The following is a 21422-nucleotide window of genomic DNA, read 5'->3' on the forward strand; positions in this document are numbered from 1 at the left end:
TTATATTTAATTCTTGGTTTCTTTCCTCCCAGATAAACCTAAAATGTGTTCTGGAGCTTTCAAAAACTATCAGTTGGTTCTGGAAAGAATGAACACTCACTCAGCCCAACAATGTTGACAGATTGAGGTCTAGATCCAAGAACATTTTCCTATCTGAGCACTCCTTCAGCTGACCGCAAGCACCAAGCCTTAGAAAACATCAAGGAACTGACATGGGAGAATCCTTTTAAATGTACAAATAAAGAGCTTCAGGCAGAATACAGAGCTTGATATGCATCAAGGGACCCACACAGGAGAGAAACCGTTTAAATGGATGGCGTGTGGAAAGAACTTCAGTAGAAGTGGAAACCAGAGGAGACGTCAACAAGCTCAGACATAGGAGAAGTCATGTAAATGTCAAGAATATAGATGGAGTTTCAGTCAAAGTTTAAATCTTTCATGTATAGACATGAAGGTAGGATCTCACAATAGTAAGCATAATGTAAGATATAATCAAAACAAAATAAAAAAGAATTCCTTCCAGTAGCCCCTTATAGACCAACTAAGTTTGTTATTGGTATGAGCTTTCGTGTGCAGCCACACTTCAGTCCCCAGAGGGGGCGCGTCCTTGGAGAGCCCCCAGCTCTTTGTATTGCAGGAAAGGAAATCGGAATAGAATAGCAAAGCGATGGCAGTGGAGGGCCAGAGAGGACAACAAGGCAGAGCTGTAGGGTGGGGAAGGGGGCAATAGGTGGGGGGAGAAAGGGGCAGAGACCCCCAACAGCAACTCGCTTCCTGGGTGCTATATATTTTTCCTTTTTTTAAATTGGTTTCTCCCCCCATGTTTATTTCCATGCTTATTACATACCAAAAAACAAAACAAAAACCCAATACCGAAAAACGTTACAACTTAAGAGGGGAGGGAAAAGAAAAGAAAATTAACACAATCTGTTAATAAGATAAAAATTATGGCATAAATTAGTGTCAGAGCTGCCACCCAGTCCCAGCTCACATAGGACCAAGTCCGCCAGCGTTCACTTTATAAGAGTCTTTATTAAGTTACAGGTTTCATTTCCGAACTGCAGCGTGCAGCTCTACACCTTCTGCCCTAGGTCGGCGAAGACCCGTCTGAGTCCCCGCCTCTTGCACACCAGCTTAATACCCTAGCCTTGCTCCACCTCCTTCGCCTCTCCCTACGTCTCTGGGTCCTTCTGCCCCCCTGGGCCTCCTCCCTTCTACTCTCCTCTGACGCTGACCCCCCTGATCCTTCTGCCTCCTTGCGGCGGGCTTTGGGACCTGGCTCACTCTCCGGGCTGCTTACTGCTCCAGCTTCCTCTGCATTTGAACTTGGCGCGCGCGCCCAACTCTCTACTTTCCTCTTAACCGTTGCCTCGCTCTCTGAGGAGGGCGTGACCACCCCTGACTCGTGCCCTCCCTCCTGCTGACAGCCTCCGGAACCCGATGCCTGGCTACCTTCCTCCCTGCTGCTCTCAGTCTTGAGCGTGGGTCCCGACTTCCAGCTGCTGCCGCCCTCAGTTATGAGCGTGGGTCCCGACTTCCAGCTGCTACTCTCTGAATCTCCTCTGTTCCCTTCCTCCTGGGGTGTCCCCCCGGATCCCCCCCTTGCTCTGCTCACTGGGGCTCCCTTTTGGGAGTCCTCTGACTCACTGCTTAGGCTTGGAGATCTCGGGTCGTCATCATCACTCATTTTCCCTTCGGATTCCTCCCCCTCGCTCTCTGCTTCCTCCCTTCTCTGCGTCTCTGCTCCTGAACCCCTGACATCCATCCCCCCCTCGAAGCCCCCCCTTCCCCCCTCCCCGCTTTCAGGTGTGGGTGCTGGGTGCTCCATCATCACGGGAGGGAATGCCGGATACAGTTCGCTCCCCGTGGTTGGCCGCCAACTGAAGACCTCCGAGTCTTCCTCCTCGCGGTCGCCGACGTTGACCTGTTCCGCTTCCATCTCTGTACCGCCGTGCTCGAACCCAAGGTCCTCCCCGAACACGTCCATGTCAGTCTCTGCGTCGGTCGCTCGACCTGGCATCTCCAGCCACTTCCGGCGCCATTGCTCCTCCGGTCGATCGTCCCACCAATACGAGGTGTCTGACGCCGAACCCGCCGGCGATCCTTCTGGGGAACGGGTGCTCAGCGCGGGTTCCCCGTCCGAGTCGAATCCATGGAACGTGCTGGAAGAAAGTGTGGGCGTGAACAGCCAGTCGTCGAAGAAGCTCGCTGGCATGGGTCTGTGTGGGAAAAGGGCATGAAACTCGTCCTTGAGCAGGGGTTCCTCCAAAGCGTAGTCTGGCACCCAGCTATTGGCGCTGGCCCGGGTGCCCTCTCTGGCTAGGAGGTATTCGACTCCCTCTTCCCCCCATCTGGAGTCCAAAATCTTCGTGACCTCGTTGATGGGGTCTTGCTGCGTCACCCCTCGCGTCTCCGTCCGCTCCCGGAACGGACTCGGTGCCGTCCCTGGCTCCTGGAATCTGTGAGGTGCCTTGTAGGGAGTGAGCACCGACCTGTGGAACACCGGATGCATTCTGGAACCCTCCGGCAGCGCCAGTCGGAAGGCTACCGGGTTGATCTGTGCTTCGACTTGGTACGGACCAATTTGCTTGTGCCCCAACTTCTTCTTGGCTAGTGACCTGGTCGGCACTGCGTGGGCTGCCAACCAGACCCAGTCTCCCACTTGGATCTCTTCGCCAACCCGCCTGTGCTTGTCAGCTTGCACCTTGTAGGCGTGCTTAGCTAGCTCCAGCTGCCGTCTGAGTTGATCGTGTACCGCCTGCAACTCTGACGCGAACGCGTCCGCCGTCTGTGGTTCTCCGTCCCCCACTCTCTCCCGTCCCGGGAAGGTTCTGGGATTCCTCCCATTGTTGGCGAAGAACGGCGTCACCCCTGTGGACACGTGCTTCGTGTTGTTGTAAGCGAACTCGGCGAGCGGCAGGTAATCCACCCAGGTCGCAGGTTGTTGATTGGCATAGCATCTCAGGTACTGCTGCATGATGGCATTGACCCTCTCTGCTTGCCCGTTGGTCTGCGGGTGTCTTGCTGATGCCAGATCGACCTTGACATTTAGAAAACTCATCAGCTTCTGCCAGAAATTCGAGACGAACTGGCGCCCGCGGTCGGACAGGATAGACCGCGGCAGACCATGCACTTTGAACACGTGATCTATGAACAGTTTGGCGGTTTGTTCCGCCGTGGCCACCTTCGCACACGGAATGAAATGTGCCATCTTGGTGAACAAGTCCACCACCACTAGTACAGCTGTCTTGCCTCTCGAGCTGGGTAGATCCGTAACAAAGTCCAGGGCCACCCTCTCCCACGGTTCAAACGGCGTTTGCAGCGGTTCCAGCAGTCCCGCCGGTGGTTTGTGCACCGGTTTGGCCCTCTGGCAGGTGTCGCACCTCGCAACGTAGTCCGCGACTTCCCCTCTCAGTCTGGGCCACCAAAAGTCCCTTGCGACTAATTCCACCGTTTTTTCCGTGCCAAAGTGCCCGGCCGTGGGTGCGTCGTGCAGCTGCTGCAGTACCCTGGCGCGAAGTTCGTCTCCCGGCACGTAGATGGCCCCTTTACGTAAGAGCAAGCCGTCTCGTATCTGGAACTCGTCGCCCTTCGCCGTGCCCTTGTGCACCTCTGCCATCTTCGCCTGCGCGAAGGAGTCGTCCTGCAACGCCCGCCGCACCGCATCCAGGTCTACTGTGGCTGAAGCGCACGCCCACGCTGTTGGCGCGAAGATGTGCATGGCTGCCGCTGGCGTCGCCTCTTCGAGGTATTGCGGTTTGCGGGACAGTGCATCCGCCATGACGTTGGTGTCGCCTGGGACGTACTCTATTCGGAAATTGAAGTCAGCAAAGAACTCCGCCCAACGTATCTGCCTCTGGTTCAGGAACTGAGCCGTGCGCCAGTGCTCCAGATTCTTGTGATCCGTGCAGACCTGCACCGTGTGCTTGGCGCCGATCAGGAAGTGCCTCCACGCCTTGAAAGCTGCATGAATGGCCAGCAACTCCCTGTCCCAGATGGTGTAGTTCTGCTCCGACTTGCTGAGCTTTCTGGAGTAGAACGCTCCCGGCCTCCAGACCCCCTGTGGGTCCCTTTGCAGCAGGACAGCTCCCACTGCTCTATCGGACGCGTCTGTCTCTACCCGCATCGGTCTGCTGGGGTCGATATGCAGCAGTTGCTCTTCCGACGCGAAGAGACGCTTGAGTGCTTGAAAGGACTGCTCCGCCTGCTCCGTCCAGATGAATTTCTTTTTCTTGGAGCTTAGCGTGTCCGTAATGGCCGCCGTCTGCATCGCGAACCCCTTGATAAACTTGCGATAGAAGTTGGCGAAGCCGACAAACCGCTGGACCTCCTTCCGGTTGCGCGGGCTCTTCCAATCCAACACCGCACGAACCTTGGCGCTGTCCATGGCTAGCCCCTTGTCCGACAACTTGTAACCCAAGAAATCCACCTCCGTCGTGTCGAACTGGCACTTCTCCAGTTTGGCGTACAGTCTATGCTGCTGCAGCCTCTTCAGCACCTCCCGAACATCTTGGTCATGGGCTTGCTGCGATTCGGAGAATATCAGGATGTCATCCAGAAAGCAGACGCACTTCTTGTAAAGGAGTCCCGCCAACACATGATGCATGAAAGCTTGGAAACAGTGAGAACCGTTTTGCAATCCAAACGGCATCACTCTGTATTCGTAGGTGCCCAGAGGCGTGAACATGGCTGTCTTCCACTCATCGCCCTCCCTCATGCGGATGAGATTGTACGCACCTCGCAGGTCCAACTTGGTGAACACGCGTCCCTTGCGCACCGTCGCTAGTAGGTCGTCAATCCTGGGCATGGGGAAATCAGAAGGCTTGGTCATCTTGTTTAAGAGGCGAAAATCCACCACCAGTCTCTTTTGGGGCGTGTCTTTCTTCTTCACGAAGAAAACAGGACTGCCCCCTACTGCCCTGGACTCCCGGATGAAACCGCGCTGCAAATTGTGATCTATGAACTGTTTGAGTTCCTGTAATTCGTCCTCAGACATGGAATACAGCTTCCCTTTCGGCAGCGTCGCCCCTGGTAGGAGGTCAATCTTGCAGTCATATTGCCTGTGCGGTGGTAGCTTGTCAGCCTCTTTCTCGCAGAAGACCTCCAGAAAGTCTGCGTATTTGTGGGGGACTGCTTGCAACGTTCCCAACTGCAGTTGTGATTCCTCCTCCTCTCCCTCCTGTCTGGGCAGGATGCAGTGTTCTGCGCAATAAGAGGAGCCGAAGATCAGCTGTCTCTGGTACCAAGCCAGTGTCGGACTGTGCCTGTCCAGCCAACTCATGCCCAACACAATGGGCGTGTCCGACAGTTGGGTGACATTAAAACTGATGACTTCCCTGTGGTTGCCAAGGCGCATCACCATCGGTGGCGTTTGCTTCACCACCTGCCCCCCTAGCAACTCTCTGCCATCCACTGTGACGACTTGCAGGGGCAGAGTGGCAGGCAGTAGCTGTATAGCGTGCTGCTCCACAAAATCCTGCGCTATAAAGTCTGCGTTGCTTCCAGAATCCACAGAAAGCGGCACTTCGATAGTGACGCCATCGGGTAGCTGGAGAGATGCTGTGAGCTGCACTACTGGTTTGGGTGGGAGGGGGTCCGTGGGTTGCAAGATCGCTGGGGACTGCTTCACTGATGCGTCTGGCTGGGCCCCAGTGCCTCTGTCTCCAGCCAGACATCGTCGTTTCCCTGCTGTGGTTCTCCTTGCTGCGTTGCTGCAGTCACCATTGCTGAGGCTGCAGTGTGCTTGTGGAGCCTCCGGGGACACTCTTTCGCCAAATGGCCTGGATCCTCGCAGATGTAACACTTCCTGTTCCCTCTAGGAGGCTTCGCTTTCACTGCTGTCGGTGCTTGGGCTCTGGCTGCTGACTGAGCCCTTGCACCTCCAACCTCCATCGGTTCCCCTCCCCCTCCAGGCGGAGGTGTGGATTGCGCACGCGCTGCTTCTCTTGGAATGAAAGAGAAACTTCTCGCTGCTTCGCGCCCTCCACGTCCTTCATCTCTGCACCATGGACGTTCTTCCAGCCTCACCCCCACAGTCAGCGCCCTTTGGACCACCTCCTGCGTGCTTCGGGGCCTCTCCCCCCTTGCAATCTCATCCTTGACCGCAGAGCTTAGACCCTCCCAGAACAGGTCTCTGACAGGGGGCGAATCCCGGTCCCACTCTAAGGCACTGACCAGCGCAAAAAAGCGGGCGTGGTACTGCCGGACGCTTGCCCTCCCTTGTTTTAGTCCATGAATCTCCCGTCGGGCAAGATCCACCTCAATAGTAGACAAAAAACACGCATCCATCGCTTTGATAAAGGCATCTGCATTCTGAAGCGCCGGATCTTTATCCCTCCACAAATTGCGTAGCCACGCTTTAGCATCCCCATGCAAATGGGATAGTATGAACCCCACTTTCTCTTCCTCATCTCTAAAGTCTTTTGCCAGCAGTTGCAGTGCGCACATTACGTCTGCTCGAAAATTGGGGTACTGTTGTAAATTCCCATCGAAGTGAGCCACAAGCCCTCCTGCTCTCCGTGCCAACCCAACCCCCTCCGGTCTGGGTCCTGGCTGCCCGTGTTTAACCCATGCTTCAAACCTGGCGTGGAGATCTCTGTAGGCGGCTGCCGCATCCTCCTCCCTCTTCTTGGATGCCAGTACCTCCGCGTTCAATTGGGTAACTGCCTGTTGCAGCGCTGCAACTGTCTCTGCTTCCGTCATCTCTGCTAACCGTCGTGAGCTTGCTCCCAAACACCGATCCCCTCCTCCAGCTGCCTCTCTCTCCGCTGCGAGATATCAGGTGTCCGAAGCTTTTGTGGGACGGGTCTTACTGTCAGAGCTGCCACCCAGTCCCAGCTCACATAGGACCAAGTCCGCCAGCGTTCACTTTATAAGAGTCTTTATTAAGTTACAGGTTTCATTTCCGAACTGCAGCGTGCAGCTCTACACCTTCTGCCCTAGGTCGGCGAAGACCCGTCTGAGTCCCCGCCTCTTGCACACCAGCTTAATACCCTAGCCTTGCTCCACCTCCTTCGCCTCTCCCTACGTCTCTGGGTCCTTCTGCCCCCCTGGGCCTCCTCCCTTCTACTCTCCTCTGACGCTGACCCCCCTGATCCTTCTGCCTCCTTGCGGCGGGCTTTGGGACCTGGCTCACTCTCCGGGCTGCTTACTGCTCCAGCTTCCTCTGCATTTGAACTTGGCGCGCGCGCCCAACTCTCTACTTTCCTCTTAACCGTTGCCTCGCTCTCTGAGGAGGGCGTGACCACCCCTGACTCGTGCCCTCCCTCCTGCTGACAGCCTCCGGAACCCGATGCCTGGCTACCTTCCTCCCTGCTGCTCTCAGTCTTGAGCGTGGGTCCCGACTTCCAGCTGCTGCCGCCCTCAGTTATGAGCGTGGGTCCCGACTTCCAGCTGCTACTCTCTGAATCTCCTCTGTTCCCTTCCTCCTGGGGTGTCCCCCCGGATCCCCCCCTTGCTCTGCTCACTGGGGCTCCCTTTTGGGAGTCCTCTGACTCACTGCTTAGGCTTGGAGATCTCGGGTCGTCATCATCACTCATTTTCCCTTCGGATTCCTCCCCCTCGCTCTCTGCTTCCTCCCTTCTCTGCGTCTCTGCTCCTGAACCCCTGACAATTAGTGATTGCGATTTCATGTTACAATAAAAATAAAAATCTCATTATCTTTTATACCCGACCTCCCATTTATTCCTTAATTCTTTTTACATGAATTTACTGCCATATCAAAATACTATTTTTTCTTTTAATATTTTCACAATCTATAAATGTTTATATTTATATAAGCAATTATTAAAAACTGCTGGGATCACTCAAAAGCTGCTGCAGATTTTAACATGGTATAATTTTGTTTAAGATATGTTCTGAAGGCCTCCCATTTTGATACAAATTCAAATCTCGCTTTATTTTTTTTCAGATAGGCTATCTAATTCAGCATATTCAGTCAATTTTTGTATCCACTCTTGTCTAGAAGGAATTATATCACTCTTCCACCTTGTAGCTATAAGAACTCTTGCTGCCACTGTTGCATACAAAAAAGATCTTTACATTTTTTAGGAATATCTGAACCAGTAATGCCCAACAGATATGCCTCTGGTTTCCTAATAAATGAGATTCTTAACTTTTTCTCTAGTTCAAGGTGGATTTCCTCCCAAACTTTCTTTATTTTGCTACATTGCCACCATATATGGTACACTACTCCATTCAATACACCCATAATAATTAGTATTTGGTATTTTGCTTTCTTCTGAGATACTTTCCCTCAGTGTTCTGTCATAGTCCAGTGATCCTACTAAATTCACCCGTAATAATTATATTTCTGTCATAAACCTCAGACATACTTTCCTCCAATAGTTGGAAGAAATTTCATGCGAAGAGGGGCTCCGAATCTGAAAGTCCCAGTCCCAAATCTTGATTCTGCCACCCTAAGGTATTATAAGCAAGCCCCACATTCCTCTTTCCACCTGCAATAGGGAGGTTAGAACAACACTTAATACCCTGCAGGGATCCTAAGAGCCAGAATTGCTTTGCATTCACAAACGCTATGTGAAATATCAGTCGTGAACAGAATAATTCAAACAAGGAAACCAACAACAGTATTAAGAGAGAGAAAAACTGGATTTGAAATGACCCAACCACAAGATGAGAAGTCTCCCTCCTAAATGAGGGAAGGGGGAGGCATTTGGGGGGGGGGCTTTTGAAGTCTCCCTGCTGGCGAGGGAATTCCAGAGCAAGGGAATCCCTCACTGCCTCATCTCCAGCAGGAAGGGGGGGGGGTTTCCAGACTGGGACCCTTCCCTCTTAGGGGGAGGTGCTGGGGCCTGGGCAGCTGGAGGGAGGGAGGGACCTCAGCCTGCAGAAATGCAGCTCCCCCCTTCCTTTCCCAGGACTCTTGTGGTGTTGCAGGTGAGTGACAAGGCAACACTCAAGAACCCCTCTCAATCCAGGGGGTGGTGTTTCAAGGGGGGGGGAGAGGGGCTGGTGTTTGGAGCTGGGCTGGGCTGTTAGGGGGCGAAGCTCAGCCATGCAGCCCTTGCTCCGCAGGCAGAAGGACCCCGGCGGAGGGCTTGGCATGCAGAAGGAGGCCCAGAAGGAGACCCTCCCCCGGCCTCCACTTGCCCAGTTGGGGGGGGCGGGGGCCGGGTCCCCATGGAGCCCCCAGAGCAGGAGGCCAGAGGCAGCGCCGCCCCGTCGCCTTCCCCTCCGGACACAGGGAGGGGCTGCTCTCGGAGATGTAGCTCTAGGGACACGCGCGTCGGGAAAGGAGCCGGAAGTGGCGCCGCGAAACGCGCCGGAAGTGGCCAGACAGGGAAAGGAGGAGGAGGGGCGTCGCTGAAGAGCCCCCCCTCCCCCCTCCCCCCCCGCCGCCCTTTCTATTGCCGACAAGGAAAGCGGACTAATCCGGAGCCAGGGAGGCGGAGGACCAAGAGGTAAAGAGGGAGAGAAGGGGGGGGATAGAGGGGGGGATAAGAGGGGGGGACAAAGAGACCCCCCCCAAGAAAGCGCCCTCCCTGGGGTCGCCCGTCGACAGGGGCCCCGATCCAGGGGGGGGGAAGGGGGGACCCAAGACCTGCAAGATCTCCTGGGCAGCAGCAGCAGCACCGCCAGACTCCCCTTTCTCTTTCCTGGGGGGCCGAGAGATGCTCAGCTGCCCTGCCCCCCCCGGAGGCCTTGGCGGGAAGGGGAATGAGGACCCCAAGCAGGGCTGGGGGTGGGGCTGAGGCCCCCCATTCTCCCTGGGGTCGTGGGGGGCCTGGCTGGGTCCCCAAGAGACCAACTGAGCTTGTTCTGGGGATGAGCTTTCGTTTGCATGCACACTTCTTCAGATTGGACAGTTTTCTGCCTGAAATTTGGGAAACACTTTCTCTTTCCTCGCCATAATATCTCTTTCAAACTGTGAGCCTCTCCCTTCATCTTGTCCAAATAAGATGATTTGATGGTATTGAAACCAATCCGCCACCACACCTCCCACCTCATCCTGTTTATTCAGTTTTATTTCTTCTTCCGAAAAGTCCAAAAGATCTCTGTAAGTTGCCCATTCCTTCTTCCCTATTCCATTTTTTAAAAAGCTGTTGCTTTTGTGGGTGGAAGCCAAAGAGGTGGTTTTCTTTCCAGCAGATTATTATATTTATCCCATACTGTAAAAAGGATTTTCTGAATAACCTGATTCATAGAGCTCTTGTGTCTTTTAGTTTTATCATGCTATAAATAAGCGTGCCAAACAAACATATTCTTACGACCTTTGTTATAAGAAAAAAAACTGTTCCTTTCCCCTTATGGGGTATCCAAGAGCCCATATAGTCCTTAAGTGGGTTCCATATAGGTAGGAGAAAATAACAGAGGCCAACCAGAGTATACTGAGAAGCAAAGGGGCTAGTAAGCCTGATCTTTATTACCCTGTTGCAACAGTGTCCCCCCCCCCTCACCACAACCAGGAGGGAGGTGTGCAAGGCCTTATGTAGTCTTTAAGGTGCTACTGGAAGGAATTTTTTTTGTTTTGACTATGGCAGACCAACACGGCTACCTATCTGTAACTCCACCTCCATCGTTCAACCTGGACACTGAGATCCAGCGCCGAGGGCCTTCTGGCGGTTCCCTCATTGTGAGAAGTGAGGTTACAGGAACCAGACAGAGGGCCTTCTGGGTAGTGGCGCTTGCCCTGTGGAATGCCCTCCCATCAGAGGTCAAGGAAATAAGCAGCTATCTTATTTTTATTTTTAAAAGACATCTGAAGGCAGCCTTGTTTAGGGAAGTTTTTAATATTTAATGCTGTATTGTTTTTAACACTCGATTGGGAGCCGCCCAGAGTGGCTGGGGAAACTCAGCCAGATGGGCAGGGTATAAATAATAATTTCTTATTACTATTACTATTACTATTATTATTAGTCTGTGGTGCTCAATGTTTAGGTATAGTAAATATTAGGATTTAAATAGAACTTGTGTGTTATAGCGGGGATATGTTATAAGATGGTCTCAGTGTATTTTAGAAAGTCTAGGAAGGTCTAGGAAAGGGTCACCTGCTTCTGAGCATCATAAATGAGCGTGGAAAGAGTTAATATCATAAACCTACTGGAATCGGCCCCCACCCTCTGTAACAAGCAGCTGTAGTGCTCATGAAAAGTTGGGCACACGACCCAGAAAGCTGCCTGGCTGCCTCCGTCTGAAGGCGGAGATATGTACCACACGCCATAGGCAAATTCGGCTGGACTCACCATGGGAAAGCAGAAGGGGCAACCAAGGAAGGGGGAGATGGCCAAAGAAACCTGCTCTCACACAAGTGCCCCCCCTGCGAATTCCGTAACATTAGCAAAGCCCAAGTTCAAACACCAGCCCCTATTTAAAAGAGGCCCCCATAATTTCGACACTGGACTGCCCTTTAGGGTTGCCGTAAGTTACTCTCCAGGGACGCGGGTGGCACTGCGGGTTAAACCTCAGAGCCTAGGCCTTGCTGATTAGAAGGTTTTAATCCCCGTGACGGGGTGAGCTTCCATTGCTTGGTCCCTGCTCCTGCCAACCTAGCTGTTCAAAAGCAGGTCAAAGTGCAAGTAGATAATTAGGTACCACTCCAGCGGGAAGGGAAACCGCGTTTCTGTGCGCTGCTCTGGTTTGCCAGAAGCGGCTTAGTCCTGGCCACATGACCCGGAAGCTGTACGCCGGCTTCCTTGGCCAATAAAGCAAGATGAGCGCCGCAACCCCAGAGTCGGCCATGACTGGACCTAATGGTCAGGGGTCCCATTAGCTTTAAGTTACTCTCTAAGTCCCAAAAGTGTGTAGCAACTCCAGCCTACTTTGCAGGGCTATTGTAACAAGGACATCCTACGCCTCGGCCCTGCCTCCCCCCCCCCGTCGGGAAATGGGTGTGAAACTGACAGGACCCCCCCCTCCCAGCAAGTGATTAAAAGAGATGAAGGGGGAATGTCACCTTCCTGCCCCGGAGGACTTTTTCGGAGGTGGGGGTGGGTCTCTTTCCATGCTGTCTCCGGGGATCGAACCCGGGACCCTCTCAGGAAAGAATCAAGAAAATGGAGCTTGTTTGGAAGGAGAATTTGTCTGTCCTGGGAGGGAGGGGCCACTCATTCCTCCCCCCCCCCGGTCAGTGAGCTCCACTTCCTAGAGAGGCAGGGAGGTTTGGAGGGGGGCAAGGGGGAGGGGAGGAGCCTGATCCACATTCCTGGAAGAGATGATGAATTTAGGACCCTGATAAATAGTGGGCAGGTTCATGGAACATAGAGCAGCTCCCTTTCCTGTGAGAAACATTTTTTATAAAACGTAAACCCCCACAGTTCAACCGTTTTGTAAGATAATGCTGCTTCATTAACAATAATTAAGGGCTATAAAAGGCTGATGATGCATGACCATTATTTTACATTATTTCATTTGCCTTTCCTAAACATTTGGAACATATGGAGGACAGGAGAGATTGTACAAGACGTTAAAATAAGAGCAGGTGTTAATTGAGGTGTGTAATATTCCTTTGTTCTCTTCCTAGAAAACAAATAGGATTTTCTCCCCACCCCATTGAAAGAAGACAATGGAGAAGGCAGTCAGAATTCTGGTGGGCCATGTCCAATGGGAATAACAAAGAAACCATTTAAATACATGGAGTGTGAAAACAGAGAACATAAACTATTTGAAAGTATGGAGTGTGGAAGGAGCTTCACTGACAGTGGAAACCTTAGAAAACATCAGTGGTCTCACTCAGGGGAGAAACCATTTAATTGCATGGAGTGTGGAAAGAACTTCACTACTAGCGGAAGCCTTAGAATTCATCTACGGACTCACACAGGGGAGAAACCATTTAAATGCATGGAGTGTGGAAAGAGCTTCAGTCAGAGTGGACACTTTAGAATTCATCAACGAACTCACACAGGGGAGAAATCATTTAAATGTATGGAGTGTGGAAAGAGCTACAGTCAGAGTGGAAAACTTAGAATTCATCAACGAACTCACACAGGGGAGAAACCATTTAAATGCATGGAGTGTGGAAAGAGCTTCACTGAGAGTGGAAAACTTAGACTTCATCAACGGACTCACACAGGGGAGAAATCATTTAAATGCATAGAGTGTGGAAAGAGCTACAGTCAGAGTGGATCACTTAGAAACCATCAACGGACTCACACAGGGGAGAAATCATTTAAATGCATGGAGTGTGGAAAGAGCTTCAGTCAAAGTGGACAACTTAGAATTCATCAACGAACTCACACAGGGGAGAAACCGTTTCAATGCATGGAGTGCGGAAGGAGCTTCAGTAAGAGTGGACAACTTAGAATTCATCAACGGACTCACACAGGGGAGAAACCATTTAAATGCATGGAATGTGGAAAGAACTTCACTGAGAGTGGATCACTTAGAAACCATCAACGGACTCACACAGGGGAGAAACCGTTTCAATGCATGGAATGTGGAAAGAACTTCACTGAGAGTGGATCACTTAGAAACCATCAACGGACTCACACAGGGGAGAAACCGTTTCAATGCATGGAGTGTGGAAAGAGCTTCACTGAGAGTGGAAAACTTAGACTTCATCAACGGACTCACACAGGGGAGAAACCATTTAAATGCATGGAATGTGGAAAGAACTTCACTGAGAGTGGATCACTTAGAAACCATCAACGGACTCACACAGGGGAGAAACCGTTTCAATGCATGGAGTGCGGAAGGAGCTTCAGTAAGAGTGGACAACTTAGAATTCATCAACGGACTCACACAGGGGAGAAGCCATTTAAATGCATGGAGTGTGGAAAGAGCTTCACTGAGAGTGGAAAACTTAGACTTCATCAACGGACTCACACAGGGGAGAAATCATTTAAATGCATAGAGTGCGGAAGGAACTTCAGTCAGAGTGGACACCTTAGAAGACATCAACGGACTCACACAGGGGAGAAACCATTTAAATGCATGGAATGTGGAATGAGCTTCACTGAGAGTGGATCACTTAGAAACCATCAACGGACTCACACAGGGGAGAAACCGTTTCAATGCATGGAGTGCGGAAGGAGCTTCAGTAAGTGTGGACAACTTAGAATTCATCAACGGACTCACACAGGGGAGAAACCATTTAAATGCATGGAGTGTGGAAAGACGTTCAGTCAGAGTGGACACCTTAGAAGACATCAACGGACTCACACAGGGGAGAAACCATTTAAATGCATGGAATGTGGAAAGAACTTCACTGAGAGTGGAAAACTTAGACTTCATCAACGGAGTCACATAGGGGAGAAATCATTTAAATGCATGGAGTGTGGAAAGAGTTTCAGTACAAGTGGAGCTCTTACAAAACATCAACAAACTCATACAGGGGAGCAACAATATATATTCTAGGGAAGTGGACCGAGGTTCAGTTGTAGTGGAAGTCTTACAAACCATCAAAAGACTCCGAGGGGTAAGAACCGTAATAGTGGAAACACCTTCAGGCCATCAATTAACTCGAAGAAGAGAAAGGATTTAGACAGAAGGAGTGTTCATCCTGCTTTGGTTATTATGCAACACTTTTTAGAGTGTAGGACCTGTTTCTCTCCAAGTTGACACTTTTTTTTAATAGCTTTTATTTTGCTTAAACAGGTACATATAAATATAAACAGTCAAAAATTACAAAGGAAAATTCTTTGATAGTAATGAAGAAAAAAACCTGCAAAAACACAAAAAATATTGAAGTACATGACACAGAACATAAGCAACTATGGGAAAGATAAAAGAAAAGAAAAAAGAAAAATAGGAGAAAAAGAAAAAGGAAGATGAGCCAAGGCAGGAAAGCTCATCTATTGTACACTTCCGTCAAACTCAAGAGATCATTATTCTTACCAATTAACTCTTATCTGCATTCCAAAGGAATCCCTCATCTTGGTATCAGGGAGCATTTCTCTATGCGGTATCATTCTAAACATAGCCAGGTCTTTCTTGCTGAGCCCTTGTCCCCTAAATAATTATTTAAACATTCCCATTCTTCTTTCACCAATTTTTTAGGTTTATCTCTTATTGCATCCGTCAGGTTTGCGAGCTCCAAGTACTCGCACAATTTGACTACCCATTCCTCTTTAGTGGGTATATTTTTATCTTTCCAGTGTTTTGCCACTATAACCCTTGCTGCTGACTTTGCATACATAAATAGCCTAGTTTTGTTTTAGGGAATATTATCTGAATCCACCCCTAGTAAAAATTCTTCCGGTTTCTTGCTAAATGTAGTTTTTATCAATCCCTTTATCTCTTCATAAATCATGTTCCAAAATCTTTGTATCTAGACAGGACCACCACATATGGTAGTATGTTCCTATCTGTTCCTTACATTGCCAGCACTTGTTATTGTTTGATTTATTTATTTTTGCAAGTTTTACAGGGGTCAGGTACCACCTATAGTACATTTTCATAAGATTTTTCCCTGATAAGGAAACAAGCCGTGAATTTTATATTTTTAGTCCATAATTCGTTCCAAATATTGGGTTTGATCGTATGTCCCAGGTCCCTCTCCCATTTCACTGTAATTTCTTTGATATCTTCCTCCTTTCTTTGCCAATTCAAAAGTAGTTTGTACATTTTAGAAAGTGTCTTTTGATTATTATATAAAATACCCTTCTCTAGATAGGATATTTTTTGTCAAATGCTTTGGTTCTTTTATCCTTTTCAAGGGCGGCTTTTAATTGATAATACTCCAGCCAGGTTATTCCCTTCTGTTTCAATTCGCCTAGGTCCTTTATTTTCGGATCACTACTTGTTTCCTCTACTAAATCCTTATATGTTAGCCAATCGCTGTTCATATTCAGCCTGTGGACCGACATAGATTCCATTGGTGGCAGCCACCATGGTGTTTTGGTTACTACTGATTTTTTACTCCTCTCCCATACTTCATATAATGCCCTTCTCACAATATGATTTAAAAATCCTTTGTGAGATTTAACCTTGTTATAGCCTATGTAGCCATGCCACCCGTACACAATATCCCATCCCTCCAGATCTAGGACTTCCGTGTTTTTAATTAATATCCATTCCTTAATCCATGTCCAGCACGCTGCCTCAAAGTACAGTTTAAGCTCAGGGACCGCGAAGCCTCCTTTTTCCTTCAACTCTGTTAGTAGCTTAAATTTTATGCGTGGTCTTTTCCCCTTGCCAAATAAACTTGGCAAGGTCTTTCTGCCAATCCTTAAAACACTTTACGCCTCTAATTATAGGTATTGTTTGGAACATAAAAATCATCTTTGGCAATACCATCATTTTAACTGTGGATATTCTCCCCCACAGGGACAAATTCAATTTTCCCCAAGTCTCTAATTCTTTTTTTATTTCCTTCCACTTCTTCTCATAAGTGTCCTTATATAAGTTTATATACTTTCGTTCACATCAATAACAGGAAATCAATCTTAAACGCATGCAGCGTATGTGAGCTTTTGTTGTTTGCATGTAATGTTGTCTAGACATGTATTTAAATAATCTATAAAGATGAATGTATTGCCAAGAATGCTGTTTTTGTTCCAATCGTTACAAATTTTAGATAAAATGGACTGTTTCAAGAAGTGGCAGAGAGACATTTCTAAATTCATCTGGCAGGGCAAGAAGCCCAGAATAAAATTTAAAATACTAACGGATGCAAAAGAAAGAGGGGGATTTGCCCTGCCAGACCTTAAACTTTATTATGAATCAGCAGCTTTCTGCTGGTTGAAGGACTGGCTGCTTCTTGAGAACACAGACATTTTGGACTTAGAAGGTTTCAACAATGTTTTTGGGTGGCATGCATATTTGTGGTACGACAAGGTTAAAGCACATAAGGCATTTAAAAACCATATTGTCAGGAAAGCACTGTTTAATGTCTGGATACGATATAAAGACTTACTTGAAAATAAAACCCCAAGGTGGTTGTCACCGATGGAGGCAAAAGCTCAGAAAAGGCTCAATATGGAGGTCAAGTGGCCAAAATATTGGGAGATCTTGGAGCAAGAAGGAGATAAATTGAAATTGCAGAGTTTTGAGAAATTAAAAAGTAGAGTGCGAGATTGGCTTCATTATTATCTAATAAGAGAGGTATATAATTTGGACAAAAAAAGGCTTCCAGGTGGAAAATCAAAGTCAACATTATGTTTGCTGACTGGGAACCGTTGTGGACCACAGGTATGAAATTTACGGCATGTAATGCCTTAAGAGAGAATATTATGAAAATGATATATAGGTGGTATATGACACCAGTCAAGCTTGCAAAAATCTATCATTTGCCCGATAATAAATGCTGGAAATGTAAAGAAACTGAAGGTACATTCTTTCACCTTTGGTGAACGTGCCCAAAGATTAAGGCTTTCTGGGAGATGATCTATAATGAAATGAAAAAGGTATTTAAATATACCTTTCTGAAGAAACCAGAGGCCTTCTTCCTGGGCATGGTCGGCTAATTGGTGCCAAAGAAGGATAGAACCTTTTTTATGTATGCAACAACAGCAGCAGCAAGAATACTGATTGCAAAGTATTGGAAGACACAGGATTTACCCACACTGGAAGAATGGCAGATGAAAGTGATGGACTACATGGAATTGGCTGAAATGACTGGCAGAATCCGAGACCAGGGAGAAGAGTCGGTGGAAGAAGACTGGAAGAAATTTAAAGACTACTTGCAGAAATACTGTAAAATTAAGGAATGTTAAAATGATATCGGATGGAAAATAAGTGGTATTGGTAAAAAGATTATTAAGAATATGTAAATATGGATTGATAATGGTTATAAACACATGGTTATAATAGGTTAAGATACTGAGTAAAGATAAATGACAGAGGCTAAGGATTTGCTGAAAGGACTTTTAAACGGGAATACAAAAGGGGAGGTGTGAGGAGGTCAAAGAACTAAGGAAATGAGTTGAAAGGTTATTAAATTTTTGAATTTTTGTATTCTGTTCCTATATAAACTAATAAAAATTATGCATGAAAAAAAGAAAGGTTATTGAAAGATGTTTGTGTTCTCTTTTTGCTGTTTTGCTGTCTTATTGTATTGTTTTTTGTTCTTTTTAGTTTTTTTGCTTTTATTGATGTATTGTAAGGTATTGTTTGATTTGTTTATTTTTTATTGTTCTTTTCCTTTTTCTGTATTTTCCAAACCCTTAATAAATATCATTTTAAAAAAATAGACATGTATTTAAATAATGAAGGTAACATTTCACAATAGTAAGTAGAATATAATATTTAACGTGAATCTGTAGTGTTGCTTCTGAATGAGGATGGACTGAGACTGAGCTGGTTTTGGTGTTTGGTGGAGGGAGCTGGAAATGTTTGTATCTGGGAATGGAGAGTTGCTCAAAGTGGAGCTGAGACTGGTGGTGTTGCTTTGGAAGCAGAGTTAGACTAAGATTATAGGAACAGCAGCATAAGTCCCATTGTTATAATTGCAATAGTGGAACCATGAAGACACAGAAAGATTGAAAGCACCTATTATATGCCAAAGATAATCTTGAAACCCTGATCTATTATTTTGATTTATAGATACATTATGTCAGATATAATGTGTATAGATATATTTTGTGGCAGGAGAAATAAAAGGGGCATTCCCTGGCAGAACCAGGAAGGGCTCTGTTCCCAGCTGCACGTCTTGCATGAGGAGGGAAGGGGGCACAGGGAAGAAGGGGCTGTACCAGAGCATCTCAAAGCAATGTTGGGAGGGGGGCACATGGTGACGTAAGTGTGTGTAGAATGCTATCCCCAAAATGACGCAGGCGAGAAACAATATGGATGAGTATAATGTGGAAGGAGGTTCCGGTAGGTCCCAAACCCAGAGTGCTAAGGGTCAGCTTCCTCCAATTCCACCAGCTGCCCCAAGACAGGATCCCCCTCTGGGCCCTGAGGGTGGAAAGCCTCCTTGCACTTTTGCAACTGGACATGATCCGAGGGAGTCCTCCTGCCAGCAGAACAATGCATACTATTGATGTACCGGTAATTATCTTATTGTTGCTGTTGCCAACCGCTCTGGGTCCTTTGGCCTCCTGCTAGCAGAACTGCCTGAACTGCTGGCTCCGCACATGGGAGCAGAGTAGGACTTACTTCCGAGTAAGCAGGCATCGGATGGAAAATTGTGTATCAATAAGGCTTTTGGCCGTGAATTTATACCTACAGCTAAAATGAGAAAATGCAGGCCTCAAACTAGACCCCAAGCAGCCTGTGCAGAAGCTATTTCCATCGCCACGGACATGCACAAACGCGTTTTCCAGCATCGCACTGCATTGGTCAGGCCCAGGGACAATCTCTGCAGGAGTGATAATGGCCCATGGCCATTATCTGGCAACATTCACCAAGTGATCTTGTGAGGTTTAGATGGTGATAACATTGCAATGTTTAGCTGGTGAGACCACGATGTTGGAAGCCAGATATCGCCTAGTCCTTACACCCATTGTGTTTCGCAATATATTGTCGGCTCAAATATTAGGAAACAGTTACCACAATGTTAACTTCAAGGCAGTCTTGGACGATATATCGCCCAGCTCTAATTATGACTTATATTTCTGGCCTAGTGTATCACTGCTGATTTTACCAGTTTGTCTTTTATTTCCCATTCCAATAGTATCTCTTACATTTTGGAAATCACTTTCTCTTTACTCTCAATGATATCTCTTTCAGTGTGCAAACTTTGAGTCACAAAACCTCTCCTTTTATCTTGTATAAAAAAGATAATTTAATGGCATTGTAACCAATCCACTGCTGTACCTCCCACCTCATCCTGTTTATTCAGTTTTATTTTTTCTTCCGGAAAGTCCAAAAGATCTTTGTAAGTTGCCCGTTGTTATTCCATATTGCATCCTTTAAAATCTATTGCTTCTGTGGGTGAAAACCCAAAAGGTGTATTTCATTCCAGCAGATACTTATATTTATCCCATACTCTAAATTTGTTTTTCCTAATAACATGATTCACAAAGCTCTTGTGTGTTTTAGTTTTTTGATACCATGAATAAACATGCCAACCAAAGGTGTTCTCATGACCTTCTAAATCCAGTAGCTTAGTGTCTTTCACTATCACACACTTCTTAAGCCGGCAGAGGCCTCATAGTACAAACATAAATCTGGCAGTCAGAATCCACCTCTCTCCTAAGTATCCATTATAATTTTATATTTAATTCTTGGTTTCTTTCCTCCCAGATAAACCTAAAATGTGTTCTGGAGCTTTCAAAAACTATCAGTTGGTTCTGGAAAGAATGAACACTCACTCAGCCCAACAATGTTGACAGATTGAGGTCTAGATCCAAGAACATTTTCCTATCTGAGCACTCCTTCAGCTGACCGCAAGCACCAAGCCTTAGAAAACATCAAGGAACTGACATGGGAGAATCCTTTTAAATGTACAAATAAAGAGCTTCAGGCAGAATACAGAGCTTGATATGCATCAAGGGACCCACACAGGAGAGAAACCGTTTAAATGGATGGCGTGTGGAAAGAACTTCAGTAGAAGTGGAAACCAGAGGAGACGTCAACAAGCTCAGACATAGGAGAAGTCATGTAAATGTCAAGAATATAGATGGAGTTTCAGTCAAAGTTTAAATCTTTCATGTATAGACATGAAGGTAGGATCTCACAATAGTAAGCATAATGTAAGATATAATCAAAACAAAATAAAAAAGAATTCCTTCCAGTAGCCCCTTATAGACCAACTAAGTTTGTTATTGGTATGAGCTTTCGTGTGCAGCCACACTTCAGTCCCCAGAGGGGGCGCGTCCTTGGAGAGCCCCCAGCTCTTTGTATTGCAGGAAAGGAAATTGGAATAGAATAGCAAAGCGATGGCAGTGGAGGGCCAGAGAGGACAACAAGGCAGAGCTGTAGGGTGGGGAAGGGGGCAATAGGTGGGGGGAGAAAGGGGCAGAGACCCCCAACAGCAACTCGCTTCCTGGGTGCTATATATTTTTCCTTTTTTTAAATTGGTTTCTCCCCCCATGTTTATTTCCATGCTTATTACATACCAAAAAACAAAACAAAAACCCAATACCGAAAAACGTTACAACTTAAGAGGGGAGGGAAAAGAAAAGAAAATTAACACAATCTGTTAATAAGATAAAAATTATGGCATAAATTAGTGATTGCGATTTCATGTTACAATAAAAATAAAAATCTCATTATCTTTTATACCCGACCTCCCATTTATTCCTTAATTCTTTTTACATGAATTTACTGCCATATCAAAATACTATTTTTTCTATTAATATTTTCACAATCTATAAATGTTTATATTTATATAAGCAATTATTAAAAACTGCTGGGATCACTCAAAAGCTGCTGCAGATTTTAACATGGTATAATTTTGTTTAAGATATGTTCTGAAGGCCTCCCATTTTGATACAAATTCAAATCTCGCTTTATTTTTTTTCAGATAGGCTATCTAATTCAGCATATTCAGTCAATTTTTGTATCCACTCTTGTCTAGAAGGAATTATATCACTCTTCCACCTTGTAGCTATAAGAACTCTTGCTGCCACTGTTGCATA

At 47.2% G+C, this 21422-nt stretch overlaps 2 protein-coding genes across 2 annotated transcripts in view; both read left to right on the forward strand.

The window, feature by feature from the left end:
• Positions 1-14407, forward strand: part of LOC309525820 (uncharacterized protein) — a 94849-nt gene extending 80442 nt beyond the window's left edge. The window contains exon 2 of the mRNA XM_082211420.1: positions 14328-14407. The gene's annotated coding sequence lies outside the window, so the exon portion shown is untranslated. The remainder of the gene's footprint in view (positions 1-14327) is intronic.
• On the forward strand, positions 9345-20578 carry LOC309525785 (uncharacterized protein). Its single transcript, XM_082211344.1, has 3 exons — positions 9345-9422; positions 12482-14374; positions 20086-20578. The coding sequence occupies exon 2, from the start codon at positions 12562-12564 to the stop codon at positions 14311-14313; it is 1752 nt and encodes a 583-aa protein (XP_082067470.1). The 5' UTR covers positions 9345-9422; positions 12482-12561; the 3' UTR covers positions 14314-14374; positions 20086-20578.
• Positions 20579-21422: the final 844 nt, after the last annotated feature.

The sequence above is a fragment of the Podarcis vaucheri genome, assembly GCF_965113315.1.
Source record: "Podarcis vaucheri genome assembly, chromosome: 2".
Taxonomy (NCBI): Eukaryota; Metazoa; Chordata; class Lepidosauria; order Squamata; family Lacertidae; genus Podarcis; species Podarcis vaucheri.

Coding starts and splice junctions, on each gene's coding strand:
- LOC309525785 (XM_082211344.1), top strand. CDS start 12,562: ATGGGAATAACAAAGAAACCATTTAAATACATGGAGTGTGAAAACAGA.